The sequence below is a fragment of the Crocuta crocuta genome, unplaced genomic scaffold (genome assembly GCF_008692635.1).
Source record: "Crocuta crocuta isolate KB4526 unplaced genomic scaffold, BGI_CrCroc_1.0 scaffold327, whole genome shotgun sequence".
Taxonomy (NCBI): Eukaryota; Metazoa; Chordata; class Mammalia; order Carnivora; family Hyaenidae; genus Crocuta; species Crocuta crocuta.
This window is the reverse complement of record NW_027529176.1, coordinates 488,720-503,002: the sequence shown is the minus strand read 5'-3', so window position 1 is coordinate 503,002 and position 14,283 is coordinate 488,720. Positions and strand designations below refer to the sequence as shown.

The 14,283-nt window shown below is 57.7% G+C and overlaps 1 protein-coding gene across 1 annotated transcript in view; it reads right to left on the bottom strand.

Moving 5' to 3' along the window:
* CPSF1 (cleavage and polyadenylation specific factor 1) overlaps positions 1-14,283 on the bottom strand; it is a 17,567-nt gene that overhangs the window by 2,985 nt on the left and 299 nt on the right. The window contains exons 2-24 of the mRNA XM_077758115.1: positions 4,625-4,652; positions 4,400-4,542; positions 4,237-4,317; positions 3,979-4,130; positions 3,756-3,902; positions 3,488-3,627; positions 3,301-3,411; positions 3,120-3,213; positions 2,946-3,033; positions 2,747-2,869; positions 2,610-2,661; positions 2,428-2,522; positions 2,286-2,360; positions 2,126-2,206; positions 1,963-2,053; positions 1,676-1,785; positions 1,459-1,600; positions 1,203-1,381; positions 988-1,124; positions 728-902; positions 446-652; positions 263-352; positions 27-170 (exon numbers count right to left, since the gene is read on the bottom strand). Of these exons, the coding sequence (XP_077614241.1) occupies positions 27-170; positions 263-352; positions 446-652; positions 728-902; positions 988-1,124; positions 1,203-1,381; positions 1,459-1,600; positions 1,676-1,785; positions 1,963-2,053; positions 2,126-2,206; positions 2,286-2,360; positions 2,428-2,522; positions 2,610-2,661; positions 2,747-2,869; positions 2,946-3,033; positions 3,120-3,213; positions 3,301-3,411; positions 3,488-3,627; positions 3,756-3,902; positions 3,979-4,130; positions 4,237-4,317; positions 4,400-4,542; positions 4,625-4,652 (2,685 nt within the window). The remainder of the gene's footprint in view (positions 1-26; positions 171-262; positions 353-445; positions 653-727; positions 903-987; positions 1,125-1,202; positions 1,382-1,458; positions 1,601-1,675; positions 1,786-1,962; positions 2,054-2,125; positions 2,207-2,285; positions 2,361-2,427; positions 2,523-2,609; positions 2,662-2,746; positions 2,870-2,945; positions 3,034-3,119; positions 3,214-3,300; positions 3,412-3,487; positions 3,628-3,755; positions 3,903-3,978; positions 4,131-4,236; positions 4,318-4,399; positions 4,543-4,624; positions 4,653-14,283) is intronic.

The window sequence follows — 14,283 nt, the reverse complement described above, 5'->3', positions numbered from 1 at the left end:
GACTCCCCACAAAGCCACCTGCCTACCCCTGAGTAGCCATAAATGTCCTCGAAGTATCGGAACCGGGCCACACGGCCACGGGCCCCGGCCCCCTCCTCAGCGCTGCCGCCTTCCGCTTTCTTCTTGGATGGCTTTGGCTTCTTCTCCCGGAAGTTGATGTTGTGAGGGACCTGGGGGCGGAGGCGCGCGCACCGTGAGGACCGGGTCCTCCCCTCACCTGCTCCACACGCGCCCCACGCCCGGCCCAGCCTGCTCACTGCACCTTCTTGAACCGGACTTTGAGGTTGCCCTGGCCGAGCTGGGAGTCGTGGGGGAAGGCCTCGTAGATAAGCAGCTCCTGGTCCACATGCACCTGTGTGGCAACGCGGGGTCACCGGGGGAGGGTGGGGGACAGTGCGGGGTCACCGGGGGAGGGTGGAGCACACTTCAGGGGGCCCATACTCACCAGGAGGTAGGGCCTGCTCTGGCGGCTCCCCAGCGCCACCAGCAGCACCTCCTTGACAAGGGGCAGCTCCCCCTGGCGTGTGGCCTCCTCCTTTCGGGCCTCACCCTGCGTGGTGGGCTGACCAAAGGAGCTGTCCACCAGGACGCGCTGGCCCACGGGAAAGTTCTTCACCAGGAACACTAGCCGCCAGTCAGGGAGCTGGTAGATCTGTGCGGGGAGTGGGATTAGCGGCGGCAGGAAGCAGGGGACAGCAAGCCGCTTCGGGTGCACGGCGGCACGCACCTCCATGGTTCCGTTTTCCCGCACCAGCAGGCACCAGTGCGTGGGCTCGGCCCGGAACGGCGGAGGGTCCCGGTCAGCAGGGGGCTGGCTGCTCCTGCGGGCCTCCTCCTTGCTGGGGCTGAAGAGGGAGCCCGAGTCCCCATACAGCATCTCCTCCTCGTCGTCCACTGTGGGGCTGGGGGCCGGGGCCAGCAGACAGGTCACGCGTGGCCTGCCACGCGCACCCCAGACCCAGCCCGTGCCCCCGCCACCCCGCATACCTGGTTTCTGAGCCCTGGCCCTCCGCCTCGGAGCCGCTGCGGCCCCCCAGCTCGTCACGGGCCCCGCCCAGGCGGCTCTCGGTGGTGAACATGCCGCTGACGTCGCGGTACACACAGAGCGTGATCACCTTGGACTGCTGCAGAGAGAGGGGCCGGGCTCAGCGCCGGGGGAAGGGGCGTCGGCAGGCTGTGGGCGTGATGGGGGAGGTGCTCACGTGGTGCAGCGGGGGCTTGTGCAGCGCCAAGCGGTGGTGACGGCCACCGTAGGAGTCGCTTTTGAGCAGGAACATGGTGACGTGGCCCTCGGCACTCATGATGACCACGTAGGGGTCAGCCACGGCACACTGCACGATGGGGGAGCCCAGGTCCACGGGGATGAAGTGCAGCTGGTTCACTGTGGGCACAGGACGGTCAGCACCGGGTGGTCAGCACCGGCCACCCTTGCCCACCTGCCCACCCGCCCGAGCCCACCTCCTTCCAACAGACGGATGCCGAGCGGCGACACCTGCACGATGTAGCGGTTGTCCCCGATGTTGCCAGCGAAGACGGTGGGGCCCTGCGTAGCAAAGCCACTAGTGTCCAGCTCCATGATCTCCTGGCCCGTCTGCAGGATCTACAGGCGACGGGGAGTGAGGCGCACACTCACCGTGGGGCCCCGCCCCGGGCCGCTGGTCCCCCAGCCCCTTACCATGGTGGAGTCTTCCCGGCTCAGGATAAGGAACCCGTGTCTTCGTCCGTCGTCGTCTGCCTCAAGAGTGCTGGGCTCCTGCTCTGCGCCCTCGCCCTTAGAGGTGTCCNGCAGTCACCTGGCCAAACCAGAGCCAGCTTGCACCCGGCGCGCCTGAAATGGCACAGCAGAGCCCTGCGCTGGGCCCCACGGCCCCCAAGCCACGTGCACACTCAGGCTGAGTCCACGTGGAGGCTACGGGTCACCCGCCCCGCTCAGGGCCTCCTCACCAGCCTAGGATACACCTACTTGCTCCTTACGCACAGGGGCGATGACTGTCCACATGTCGTAGCAGCCAGGAAGTTCAAAGGTTGTCACCACCTGGGGCCGGATGCTCTTCTAGAAGGACGACGGGGGTGTCAGTCCACCCAGCTCCCACCAGGAGGCACCACACCCCCTGCCCCCACGTACCTGTAGGACTGACAGCGCCCCATTCTTCCCGTAGCCGGAGCACACCACGATCTCCAGGTCTGGCTCGGGGCTGTTCTGGAACTGCACAGCGGCTGAGAGTGAGGACAGGGCTTCGCCACCATGTGAGCCCCGCGCCCCCCATCTCTTCGCCCGAAAGCACCTCTTCGGAGAGGAAAGCAGGCTCGCCCATGGCAGCGTTGGCACAAGGTCCGATGTTGAGGATGCTGTCACATACCTGCAGACACAGCAGAGGTCAGGCCGGCCGGCCGGCATGGGGGGCACCTCCCCGTGCCCAACCTCACCTCAAAAGAGTAGGTGGCCAGCTGTGTGCCCGACTGGGCCTCGCTGCCGTATACTTCAATCTCATCCACCTCGTCCTGAGGCACTGACTTGCCCCCTGCAGCAGACAAGAGACCCCGTCGGGCCAGGCGGCCTAACCCAACTAGCCCCTGCCTGCCCCGGGCAGCCCGTTCCCTGTCCTCACCCGACCAGCCCACCGTGGAGTCCACTCGCTTCTTCTTCGAGGGAGGCTCCTCCTGTGAGGAGGAGGGGAGTGTAAGCAGCCTCCCGAGGCTAGCCCCACACAGGAGGCCAGCGTCCTGACAGGCCGCGGGGACCCACCTTGTCAGCAGCCTCCCGGACGGCGCTGGCCGGAGGCTCCTGTAGCTTCTCTGTGTACTTGAGGAGGAGCGAGTTGCCCAGGCGAGAGCCGAGGAACAGGTACCCAGGCTCCATGGTGACCATCTGAAGACCGGTGGGTGGTCAGGCGAAACCAGGCCCAGACCCAGGGCCGCCTCCCACCCACCCAGTCCCAACTCACGCTGGTGGTGAGGACGCTGGCGGCGGCCTTGTCGAAGTGGAAGGCGCGGACGCTGCGCATGCCGTCCGTGATGAGGGTCAGCACGTAGCTGGCAGGAGAGGGAGCGCGGAGCTGGGCGCAGGGCTGTGGGGGAGCGTGGAGGGCACGGGGCTCAGGGAAGGGAGGGAGACTCACATCTCACCGCCCTTGAGGGAGATGACCATCTTGTCATAGGAGATGAAGGCTGCCTGGGCGCAGTCGAGGGTGATCCGCACGCCCTCCTGGGTGCCTGTGCAGGGGTGCAGGGCACAGTTAGGCAGGCTCCGCAGCCCCCCGGCCATCCCTGCCCTTCAGCCCTGCCCCTGCCCACACTCACGGAGGGGAAAGGCGGTGGTGCCCGTGGTGAGGCCGTTGAGAGCCACGCCGTACGGGGGGACGCTCTGGTTCAGGTACAGCAACGAGTTGACAGCAAAGACCACCACCCCACCTGGAGATGGGCGAGCTGGTGAGCGGGGCTCAGCGCCCTCCACGCCACCCCCCTGCCCACACAGCTAGGGGCTCACCTATGGGCTTGGGCACAGCGAGGGCCTGCGTGCAGTCAAAGGGAAGGCTGGTGAGGGACCAGATGACCGGGTGGACCTTCTGTGTGATGTTCAGCGAAATGGCCACAATGGAGCATGTGTCCTGCCGCACAGCCACCCGCCTGGGGACACAGAGACACGGCAGCCAGGGGGCCGGTCACAGCATCCCAAGGGCTGGCGGCCTGGTCCCCGTCCCGAATGAGACCCACCCCAGGCCTCGGCAGCTGCGGCCACGGCAGAGGGGCCTCACCCGGGCCAGGTCTGGTTGGGCTCGAACAGGATGAGCAGGGTGGGCTCATAGTAGCCGTGCAGGAACTGCAGGTCCACGATGTTGAGGAGCTTCTCGTCCAAGCCACGCACGTCGATGATGTAGCTGGGCAGGAAGCTGGACCTCTGCCTGGGGGCGGCCGGCTTTAGTGCGTGGAGGAGAGCGAGCTCGGGTTGGGCAGCCCCTCCCCTGCCGCGGCACTCACCCCTCCCCCATGAGCCCCTCGTGCTCCTCGGCCAGGCTCTCCCTGCGGAAGGGCAGCACCACCAGGCGCGTGCCGTAGATGAGCATGGCCGCGCAGCGCCCGTCAGGGTCCACCCGCACCCGCGGCGTATGCACGTTCTGCACGAACCCGTCCTGGGGACAGAGGGCGCCGTCAGGCAGGCCTGGGGAGAGGAGGCGTGAGGGGGGCAGGGGGCAACGGGCTGGGACAGGGAGGGCTGGGGACGTGGCCCGGGCCTACCCGTAGCTCAGGCTCCTCAAAGTAGTGTAGAGACAGGGTCTTCAGATCGTGGGTGCCTGGGTCGTACTCCACCACCGACAGCTGCGGGGCAGGGCAGAGCTGAAGCCCCGCACTCCCCCGCACGCCTCCCACACCCACTCCCACCTCCAAGCCCATCACCTACCTTGGCGTCCTTAAAACTCAGGAGCAGGGCATCCCGCTTGGCACCCGCCAGCTGCACGCTGGCCATAGACATGACGTTGCCGAAGAAGGAAAAGGAGGCCACCAGCTCCAGCTTCTCCCGGTGCTCCCGGTGGGCCTTCCCCTCTAGGGGAGAGGCCGGTGGGTACAGGGCTGGGGCCCCACCCAGCACCCACAGCCCCAGCTCTGGGGCCTCCCCTGTGCTCACCTGTGCTCCTGTCATTCTTGGCTGGTGCCTGGGAGAGGGAAGAGGAGAGTGGGCAGTGAAGCCACACTGCTGCAGCCAGACGTCCGGGCTCCCACCTCGTGGCGGGGACCACGCTCCCAGGCATTCTGGAGACGGCCGTGCACGCCCCAACCCACCGTGCACAGACCTGTGCTCATACCCGGGGTCCCCAGCTGGGCCACGGGGCTTCGCAGGAAGCCCCCGTCACAGCTTCCCCAACAGCACACTCACTCCGATGCTGGCAGTGCTCGGGGTCAAAGGCTGGATGGCAGCTCCCTCTGCGCACCCTCAAACCTGCCCGGCCATGCTCCACCCCCCACCCACCCCCCACTCATCCCTGGGCCCAGCCACAGCACAGGCATCACTCTACAAGACAGACGTCCAGCCTGACCTGAGAGCTGCCACCAGCTGCCAATCACAGGCTCCCTGTGTGGGGGTGCTGGCTCCCCTGATGTGGGGTGCCCGCAGAGCCCGCGCCGGGCGTGCTGCCACAGAGGGCCACGGCCTTGCCCTGACCCACCGCCTGCCAGGGCCTCCCCAGGGCGGAGGCCGTCCGAACTGTGTTATCCAGACTGCAGAGCGTCCGTAACCTCGGGTAATGAAACCACAGCAGTGCAGCGTCCTCTGCACCATGGGGAGGGGCTGGCGCACGACCACGCGGGGGCATGTTTGTCTCTTACAGAAAACCAAGGGCTCCAAGCTTCGTTACGTTTTCATGACAATAAGACACTGTTCTCTGTTGTTCTTTGTTAGTAGTTACAATAAACTGACAAATAGGCTTGTAAGTCATCACTTCAAAGGAAAGTAGAAGTTTTAATAATGAAAAACAAGATCATTTTTAAGAAATACTTGTGCTATTGGGAAAACATCCTGAAAAGAGCTGCTTGAAAAAAGCCATTAATTAACTCATTATAGAAAAAGCATTTTAGGGGCGCCTGGGTGGCTCAGTCAGTTAAGCGTCCGACTTCGGCTCAGGTCATGATCTCACGGTTCATGGGTTTGAGCCCCGCGTCGGGCTCTGTGCTGACAGCTCAGAGCCTGGAGCCTGCTTCAGATTCTGCATTTTCCTCTCTCTCTGACCCTCCCCGGCTCAGACTGTCTCTCTCAGAAATAAATAAAACATTAAAACATTTTGGAAAAAAAAAAGAAGAAGGAAAGAAAGAAAAGAAACGAAGGAAAGAAGAATAAAAGGCATTTTAGGTGGTGCCTGGCTGGCTCAGTCAGGAAAGCACGTTGACTCTTGATCTCAGGGTGGTGAGTTCAAGCCCCACGCTGGGCATGGAGCCTTCTTAAAGAAAAGAAAAGAGGGGCACTTGGGTGGCTCAGTCAGTTAAGTATCCAACTCTGGCTGAGGTCATGATCTCACAGTTCACGAATTCGAGCCCCGTGTCGGGCTCTGTGCTGACAGTATGGAGCCTGCTTTGAATCCTCTGTTCCCCTCTCTCTCTCTGCTCCTCCTCCTCCCTGCCCCCCAAATAAAAAGAAAATAAATAGCATTTTATACATCTAATACCTATATCACAACAACAAAGAAACCTCCAGACCCAGAGGACTTCACCAGGAAATTCCACCAATGGTTCAGAAATGACAACAAATTTCAGAAACAAACCAAAATGAACCCCCAAAACCCCACAGTCCCAGGCTGATGGCGCCTCAGGAGGTATAGGCACCCGATACCAACTGTGCACGGGCAGGTGGGACAGGAAGTTGTACCGAACTCCCCATGGTGCCCACCAATGTGTGAACAGGGTTCCCCAGCACAACCAAACCGAATCCCTCTCAGAATGCAGTTAGTTCAGCACAAGAATACCCACATTATCCAAATCAAGGAGAAAAAAATCACATATTGTGTCGATAGTTATAAAAAAGCACACGAGAGAACTGTAGACCCACGCGTGGTAAAACTCTTAGTGCCCCAAGAATACAACGTCTTTAACCAAGTAAGGGTCATCCACAACAACCCTTCAACAAGGTCCCACTGGAGTGAAGCGTCCCAGTCGCCTGTGACCAGGACTAGCCCAGGACACCTGCCAGGTGTTTGGTCAATGCCCACAGACCAGCTGTAATGCCACACGCACGCAAAACAGTGAAAATCTTGAAGAATTTCAGGACACATATGGACCTAGTCAAATGGTCTCACATACCACTGCACCCACGGAGGAAGGGGAAGGGCAGAATCAATAACTGAAGAAATGCTGACCAAAAATTTTCCAAAACTGATGAAAAGCATCAATCTACAGACTCAAGAGCAGCAAACCCCAAAACAAGATAAATATAAAGAAAACCAGGGGTGTCTGGGTGACTCAGTTGGTTAAGCGTCTGACCTTTATTCTCGGCTCAGGTCATGATCTCTTTGATTCATGAATTCAAGCCCCACGCTGGGCTCTGCACTGGCAGTGTGGCGCCTGCTTGGGATTCTCTCTCCCTCTGTCCGCCCGTCCCCTGCTCATGCTCTCTCTCTCAAAATAAAGAAAGAAAAAGTTAAATAATAATAATAATAATAAAACCACGCCCAGAGAGGAAGGACAATGGGTGAGGGGGCAACGCAGGACGAAAACGGGCAAGTCGGGAAAACAAGCTGTTTCTCGGCCCGGCCCCTCTCTGGACAGAGCCCCGCCCCCAACTCAGACTTCAGCCCCGTGTTAATGGATGCCCTGCCACAGGAGTGAGCCATTTCTTTCTTGTCCAAAAAAGAAAGAAAACAAAACTACAACCAAGCACATCACAGTTGAAAGACAAAACCAAGGACAAAGAAAAAGACCTTAAAAGGGGCCAGAGGCAGAGAGACCTCACCTTCGTAAAAGCTGGTTTTCTTTTTTTTTGCGGGGGGGAGAGAGGGAGGGAGAGAGGGGGAGGGAGGAATCCCAAGCAGGCTTCACACTCAGCACAGAGCCCAGCCAGGGGCTCAATCCCATGACCCTGAGATTAGGACCTGAGCTGAGATCAAGGGTCAGACGCTTAACTGACTAAGCCACCCCGGTGCCCCGATAAAAGCTGATTTTCAACAGAAACCATACAAGCAGAGACAGCGGAATAACGTCTTGAAAGTGCTGAAGGAGAACAACTACCCCAGAATTCTAAACCCAGTGAAAATGCCCCTTGAAAAGAAAGTGGAGATAAAGGCATTTGCCGATACACAAAAGCAGAGCAAACTCCCGGCCAGTGGAAAACTATGGGAATTATTAAAGGAAATTCCTCAGGCTGAAAACCCCAGCAGAACAAAGGATTAGAAGCGGCTGAATAAGAGCACTTGAGCCCGGGAGGCTGTAAGGGGAGAGAGGGGCGCTCCTGGGAGCCCCACAGGCCGCGGAAGAGGGGGGAGGGGCTGGAAAAGCGCCACCTGCAGCCAGAACAAAACCGGGGGCTGACAGGAGGAAGTCAGAGTCTGAGGAGCAAGACCCTGTTTACACAGCCTCAAACCTGCTCCCGCAAGATACGCGGTCGTTACAGCGGGAGACCCAGCGACGCTTCGGGGGGCGGGGGGCCGGGCCATCGAAGCCAGCAGCCCCGTGACTGCACGCAGGGACGGCTTCTGTTACAAAGCGCGTCATCAGGGCAAAGTGGCTGGATGTGACAGGCCTGGCGTTCACCAGTGTCACTGTCGTGATCAGACGGCTGCTTCGTGGCTCTGCAAGAGACAGGCCACCATGCTGTCGGGGTGCCCCGGACATGCTGACCTCCGGGAGCGCCGAGGCGTCCTGCCTACTTACTCTCTAGGATTAGGGAGAAAAGAGAAGAAAGCAAGCAGATATGGCAAAATGTTCCCGTTTGGGACTGTGCATAAAGGTACATTGGAAATCTCTGTTCTTGAAACTTCTCAGTCTGAAATGATGTAAGATTGAAAGACTAAAAAACAACAATAACGGACCTCAAGGCTGATATGACGTAGGTCAAACCAGGGGCTCAGGGAGGTAAACAGCACTAAAGCATAAAGGATTTTGTATTCTCCCAGGAGCGGCCCAAGTGCTCATCTGAGCCAAACTGTAATAAACCCAGGAGGCCTCGTGCGATTGCTAACATCACTAGAAAATAATACGAAATGCATTACTAGAAGTCAATAGAGAAGACAAAATAACTTAAAAAGACCGCGCTAATCCAAAACAAAGCACAGAACAGGAAAAAGAATAAAGCGTGGTCAAAGAGACAGAGACAATGATCCGAGCTCAGGTGCACACATCCGCCGAACACCCCAATAAGGGGACAGAAATTGTCAAATGATAACACCCACTATTTGCTGTGGAGTCACTTTCAATGTAAGGACACAGATTTTAAAAAGACATTACATTCGGGGCGCCTGGGTGGCTTAGTCACTTAAGCGTCCGACTTTNATTACATGCAAGGACTTAAAAAAAAGAAAAAAAAAGAGGGGCCCCTGGCTGGCTCAGTCACGGGAGCACACAGCCCTCCATCTCCATCTAGCCCCACCCTAGGTGTAGAGATCACTACACTAAACAAAAAAAAACAAAACAAAAAAAACAACGAAAGAAAGTTGAGGTAGCTCAACTTCGTAGAGCTTGTAGAGTTTGTCCACTGCTATTGGACAAACTAGACTTTAAGGCAAAAACTATTAGAAACCAAAAGGTAAGAAGGGATATTTCATCACAAAAAGGTCAGTTCAAAATTAAAACATTATTCCTTTTTAGAGAGAGAAAAAAATCCAAGTGGGGGAGGGGACAGAGGCAGAGAATCTTAGGCAGGTTCCACACTCAGCACCGAGACCAACAGTGGCCTTGACCCTGGGACCATGACCTGAGCTGAAACCAGGAATTGCAGGCTTAACGACTGAGCCCCCCCAGGGGCCTCAAAAAATTACTCTACGTAACATGTATCTAATAACACATGTACAACACACAAAATTCTTGACAGTCCTTTAGGGCAAATGCCCACCTTGTTCATCTTTATAGTTATCCTAGGGGCGCCTTGGGGGCTCAGTCAGGTAAGCCTCCAACTCCTGGTTTCAGCTCAGGTCATGACCTCAGTCATGGGATCAAGCCCCACATGGCTGTTCGTGCAGAGCCTGCTTGGGATTCTCTCTTTTTCCCTCTTCCCCTGTTCATCTCCCCCTCAAATAAATAAATAAACTTCAAAAATTTTTTATTATTTTTTTTCAAAAATTTTAAATGTTTTATTTATTTCTGAGAGAGAGAGAGAGACAGAGAGACAGTGTGAGCAGGGGAGGGTCAGAGAGAGAGGGAGACACAGACTCTGAAACAGGCTCCAGGCTCTGAGCCGGCAGTCAGCACAGAGCCCGACGCGGGGCTCGAACCCACGAACCGCGAGATCATGACCTGAGCTGAAGTCGGGTAATTAACCGACTGAATCACCCAGGCGCCCCTTCAAAAATTTTCTAAAAATTATCTTAGATAGTCTTCATTTTTGGCTCTTCATGTAAATTTGAGAATCAGATTATTAAATCTAATGAGAAACCTACTGCACCTTTGAAAGACACTGAATTTACGGATTAACCTGAGAAAAGTTGACCATCTCTACAATACCGAGACTCTCCATCCATAACCGTGATATATTTTCTATTTAGTTGGGGCTTCCGTTAATTTCAATAAACTACAATGTATTTTCCTTCCCAAAGGTCGCAGGGCTTTCCTGCACCCCTGCAGCTGCGCCAGGCCATGCGCTCACCCCCTCTCCCCCACGCAGCTTCTCTGCTCTGCGAAACGGCACCCCCACCTCTGGCAGAACCGCCCTTGCTTTCCAGCTCACTCAAAGGGCTGAGGCCCCAGCCACGCTGCCCGGCCCACACACGTCCCCACCTGCTTTGTGCTCTGTGACTTCCCCACTCCTGTCACCAGCTGTTCACCAGGTTCCATGGGGCAGACTGAAGACAGCCTCCAGGGGGACCCCATCGCCCCCCCCCCCGAATCTGGCCTGAGGCAGCTCTGAACAAGAGGCTGTGTGGAAGGGGGGCCAGGTCCCCAGGGCCTGGCCCTTGTGACAACGGGCGGCTTTGTCCTTAGTCTGCAGAGCCCTGAGTAAGAGGCCCGACTACCTGGAGGCCACCATGCTGCCACGAGAACCGAGCTGGCTGCGTGGGGAGAGTGGGGGAGAGAGACAGAGACATACCCGGCTTGCCCCCAACCCTGCAGGTCACCCAGTCGAAGCCCAGACCTCACAGGGCACAGGCCAGGTGCCCCACGGGACTCACAGACGTAGGCGACGGTGGCACCAGACTGCGATCTGTTCCACAGCAGTAACCGGACCGATCCCGAGCCTCTCGCCCACCTTCGGGGCCCTCTCCAGCTGCNGCTTTTTCTGTGACTCAAGAGTTGGCAAATTCGCCTACAACAGGCCAAAGAGCAGGACCCGCCGCCGGGCTTCGCAGCTGCGTGCGGTCAGGAATTCCTGCAGCTCTGAGGAGCCCAACCTCCGCGGGTGTCAGCNGAGTCACCAGGTGCTCCAGATCTTGGGCCTCACCTGAGGCTCAGCAGCACAAGACCCAGGTCCCCAGTTTGCCGCCTCTCCTGGGCTTGGGCTCTCCTCCCTCCCCCCTGGCTACACCTCCTCTTCCAACTCTTCCTCGGCCTCTTCTCTTCTTCCCAACCGCTCAATGCTGGGGCACCTCAGGGCCCAGATGGCAATCTTTGGGGTGACCCCAATCAGCCTGAGGGTCTAAAGGGCCCAACTTCAGCCCCAGGCCCCAACCTGCTCCTCAACACGGCTGCTGCTCTAACTCTCCGAAACCTGGCAGTGGGCTGGGTCGTCAGCACCTCGATACACGTGCAGCGGCCGGAGCCCAAGGGAGCCCGCACAGCCCCAGCCCCTGAGTCCCTGCCCTGCGCAGCCCTTCCTACCATGACGGAAGTGACAGCGTATCACGTACAGATTAGGTCAGGAAGACACTGTGCTTTCGTCTTGGTGAGCTGTCCCCTCTCAGCCTTCGTCCTGGGGAGGCCGCCCTGATGAAAAGAGGCCTCTTACCAAGAGCCGCAGGAGTAAGACGCACAAACTCCGAGCCCGGTAGAGCCTTTGGGGGACGGCAGCCCTGGTCAACGTCCAGCTGCAAAGGGAGACTGTGCGGGGGCCACCAGCCAAGCCACTCCTGGCTCCCTGATCCTCAGAAACTGGGGATACCGTCTGCTGTTTCAAGTTTCTATGTCTTGGGGTACCTTCCTTGCTTTGCAGCAACAAGTAAGACGACATCCAGGGAGGGGCTCCTATGTCCCTTTCCCCAAGTCAGGTCACAGCGACTCCACCCTCCTGGTGCTCAGACCAAAACTGCACCCCGGCAAAACCTTAGCATTGCCCTTGCCGCCTCACCCCTTCACGTCCCACATCCTGTCCATCCTGAACCTGACTGCTTTCCACCAGCCCACTGCCTGACACTCCTGACCGGTCTCCCTGCAGCCCCCTCCCCCACCTCCCTACAGACTCTTCAACACGGCAGCCACAGGGACTCTTGCAGAACACAGGTCAAGTCACTCCTTAACCTCACCTCCAAGGTAGCAGTCAATCCCTACAGTGGCCCAAGAGGTCAACATACTGATACCTGGCCCCTACCTCATCACCTCTCTGACCCACTGCCTTCTCCTCCCTCCTTTTTTGGGGGGCGGGGGGGTAAGTGATCTCTGCAGCCACTGTGGGACTCGAACCCATGACCCTGAGATCCAGAGCCACCTGTTGCACCGACTGAGTCAGCCAGGTGCCCTCCTCACTCACTCCTCTCTTCCTCAGGGCCTTTTGGCTCTTGTTGTTGTTGTTTTATTTACTTTGAGAGAGAGAGCTGGGGAGGGGCAGAGAGAGAGAGAAAAAGAGAGAGAGAGAGAATCCCAAGCAGGCTCCACACTGCCAGCGTAGAGCCCGATGCGGGGCTTGAACTCACAAACTGGGAGATCATGACCTGAGCTGAAATCCAGAGTCAGATGCTCAAACAGCTGTGCCACCCCGGCGCCCCATCTCTTGGCTGGTTCGTGAACTGCCCTAAGGCCTTCACCTGCCTGGAACCTTCACCTGACACCCACGAGGCTCACTCCAGCACCTCCTCCTTGCCTGCTCAAGTCTCAACCTTGCAAGGAGGCAAAATTTAACACCTCACCTGGCTCCCTACTCCCCTCCCCTGCTCTGCTGGTTTCCACAGCGCTTTAAACTCTAGGGGCGCCTGGGTGGCTCAGTCGTTTAAGCGTCCGACTTCGGCTCAGGTCATGATCTCACAGTCTGTGGGTTTGAGCCCTGTGTCAGGCTTTGTGCTGGCAGCTCGGAGCCTGGAGCCTGCTTCAGATTCTGTGTCTCCCTCTCTCTCTGCCCCTCCCACTCATGTATGCACGTGCCTGCTCTCTCTCTCTCTTTAAAAAATAAACAAAAAAAGGGGCGCCTGGGTGGCTCAGCTGATTAAGTGTCCAACTTTGGCTCAGGTCATGATCTCACGGTTCATGGGTTCGAGCCCCATGTTGGGCTCTATGCTGACAGCTAGCTCAGAGCCTGGAGCCTGTTTCAGATTCTGTGTCTCCCTCTCTCTCTGACCCTCCCCTGCTCATGCTGTCTCCCTCTCTCTCAGAAATAAATAAAACATTAAAATTTTTTTTTTAAAAATAAACAAAAAAACCCTCTAGCCCACAGTATTACAGGCTGTGTGTGGTGTCACCCGCTGGAACAGCAGCACGGCAAAGGCAAGCCCTCCCCCCCACGCCCCCGTACTGCTCCTCGCATTGCCCAGAGCCTAATAACCATCTGCTGGAAAGGCACAGCGAATTCCAGTGGGCTGTGAAACCTTGTTTCCAATCTGTTTCGAAAGGAGTGAAAAGTCTCAGTTTAGTAATTACAGCCAAGATTCTCTCATACAAAATGGAGACTGACAGATTCATCCAATCACTTTTAGTAATCTCTACATAGAAAATGGGGCGCAAACTCATGACCCCAAAGATCAAGAGTCACATGCTCTTCGGACTGAACCAGCCAGGTCCTCTTACTAGTCTACATGCTTAATGCAAAAACAAACACGTGGCCCAGGAAGGTCAGCCTCCTTCTGTCTGGCCCTGACTCCACCTGCAAGCTGCATCAGCCCCTACTCAAAGCCCTTTGGTGATTCCTCCCTGCTCTGTGGACAGCGATCCCGACCACAGTGTGCCTTCTTCCCCCCACCCCACCTCCGCTCTACACCCCAGTCCAACCCTGCATGCCCCCTCCCCCCTCAACAGTNTCCTGCCCGGAACATCCTCCATCCCTCATCCCTGTGCCTGGCGAAGTCTCACCCACTCCCCCTTGAGAACAGGTAAGAAACCAACTCCGGCAAGAAGCTTTCCTGGACCAGCTCTCCCCGCTTGGGCAACCAGAGCACCCCGTGTTTCCTCTATGGATGGATCCATCACACTCGAGAAAAACGCCTGTCAGCGGTCTGTCCCCACACGCGACCCAGCCTTGTTCCTTCCGCCACGAATGTTCTTCCTCCGACAACGGTCCTCCGGTCTCCCTCGTCCCCTCCTGCACCTCAGCTGCTCCAGCTCCAATCTACAAGCCACAAGCCTGTCTACAGGCGCGCTGCTACTTCGCGCGCAGCCTCTGCCGCCTCGAGTTTTTGTAGGTTTTGTCCACCTCCACTACCTGCAGCGCACAGCAGGCGCCACGTAATCTGCGGGAAGGACCGAGCGCAAGCGCAAGGAGCGGAGGGCAGGCGGGGCCTGCGGCGCGGGGAG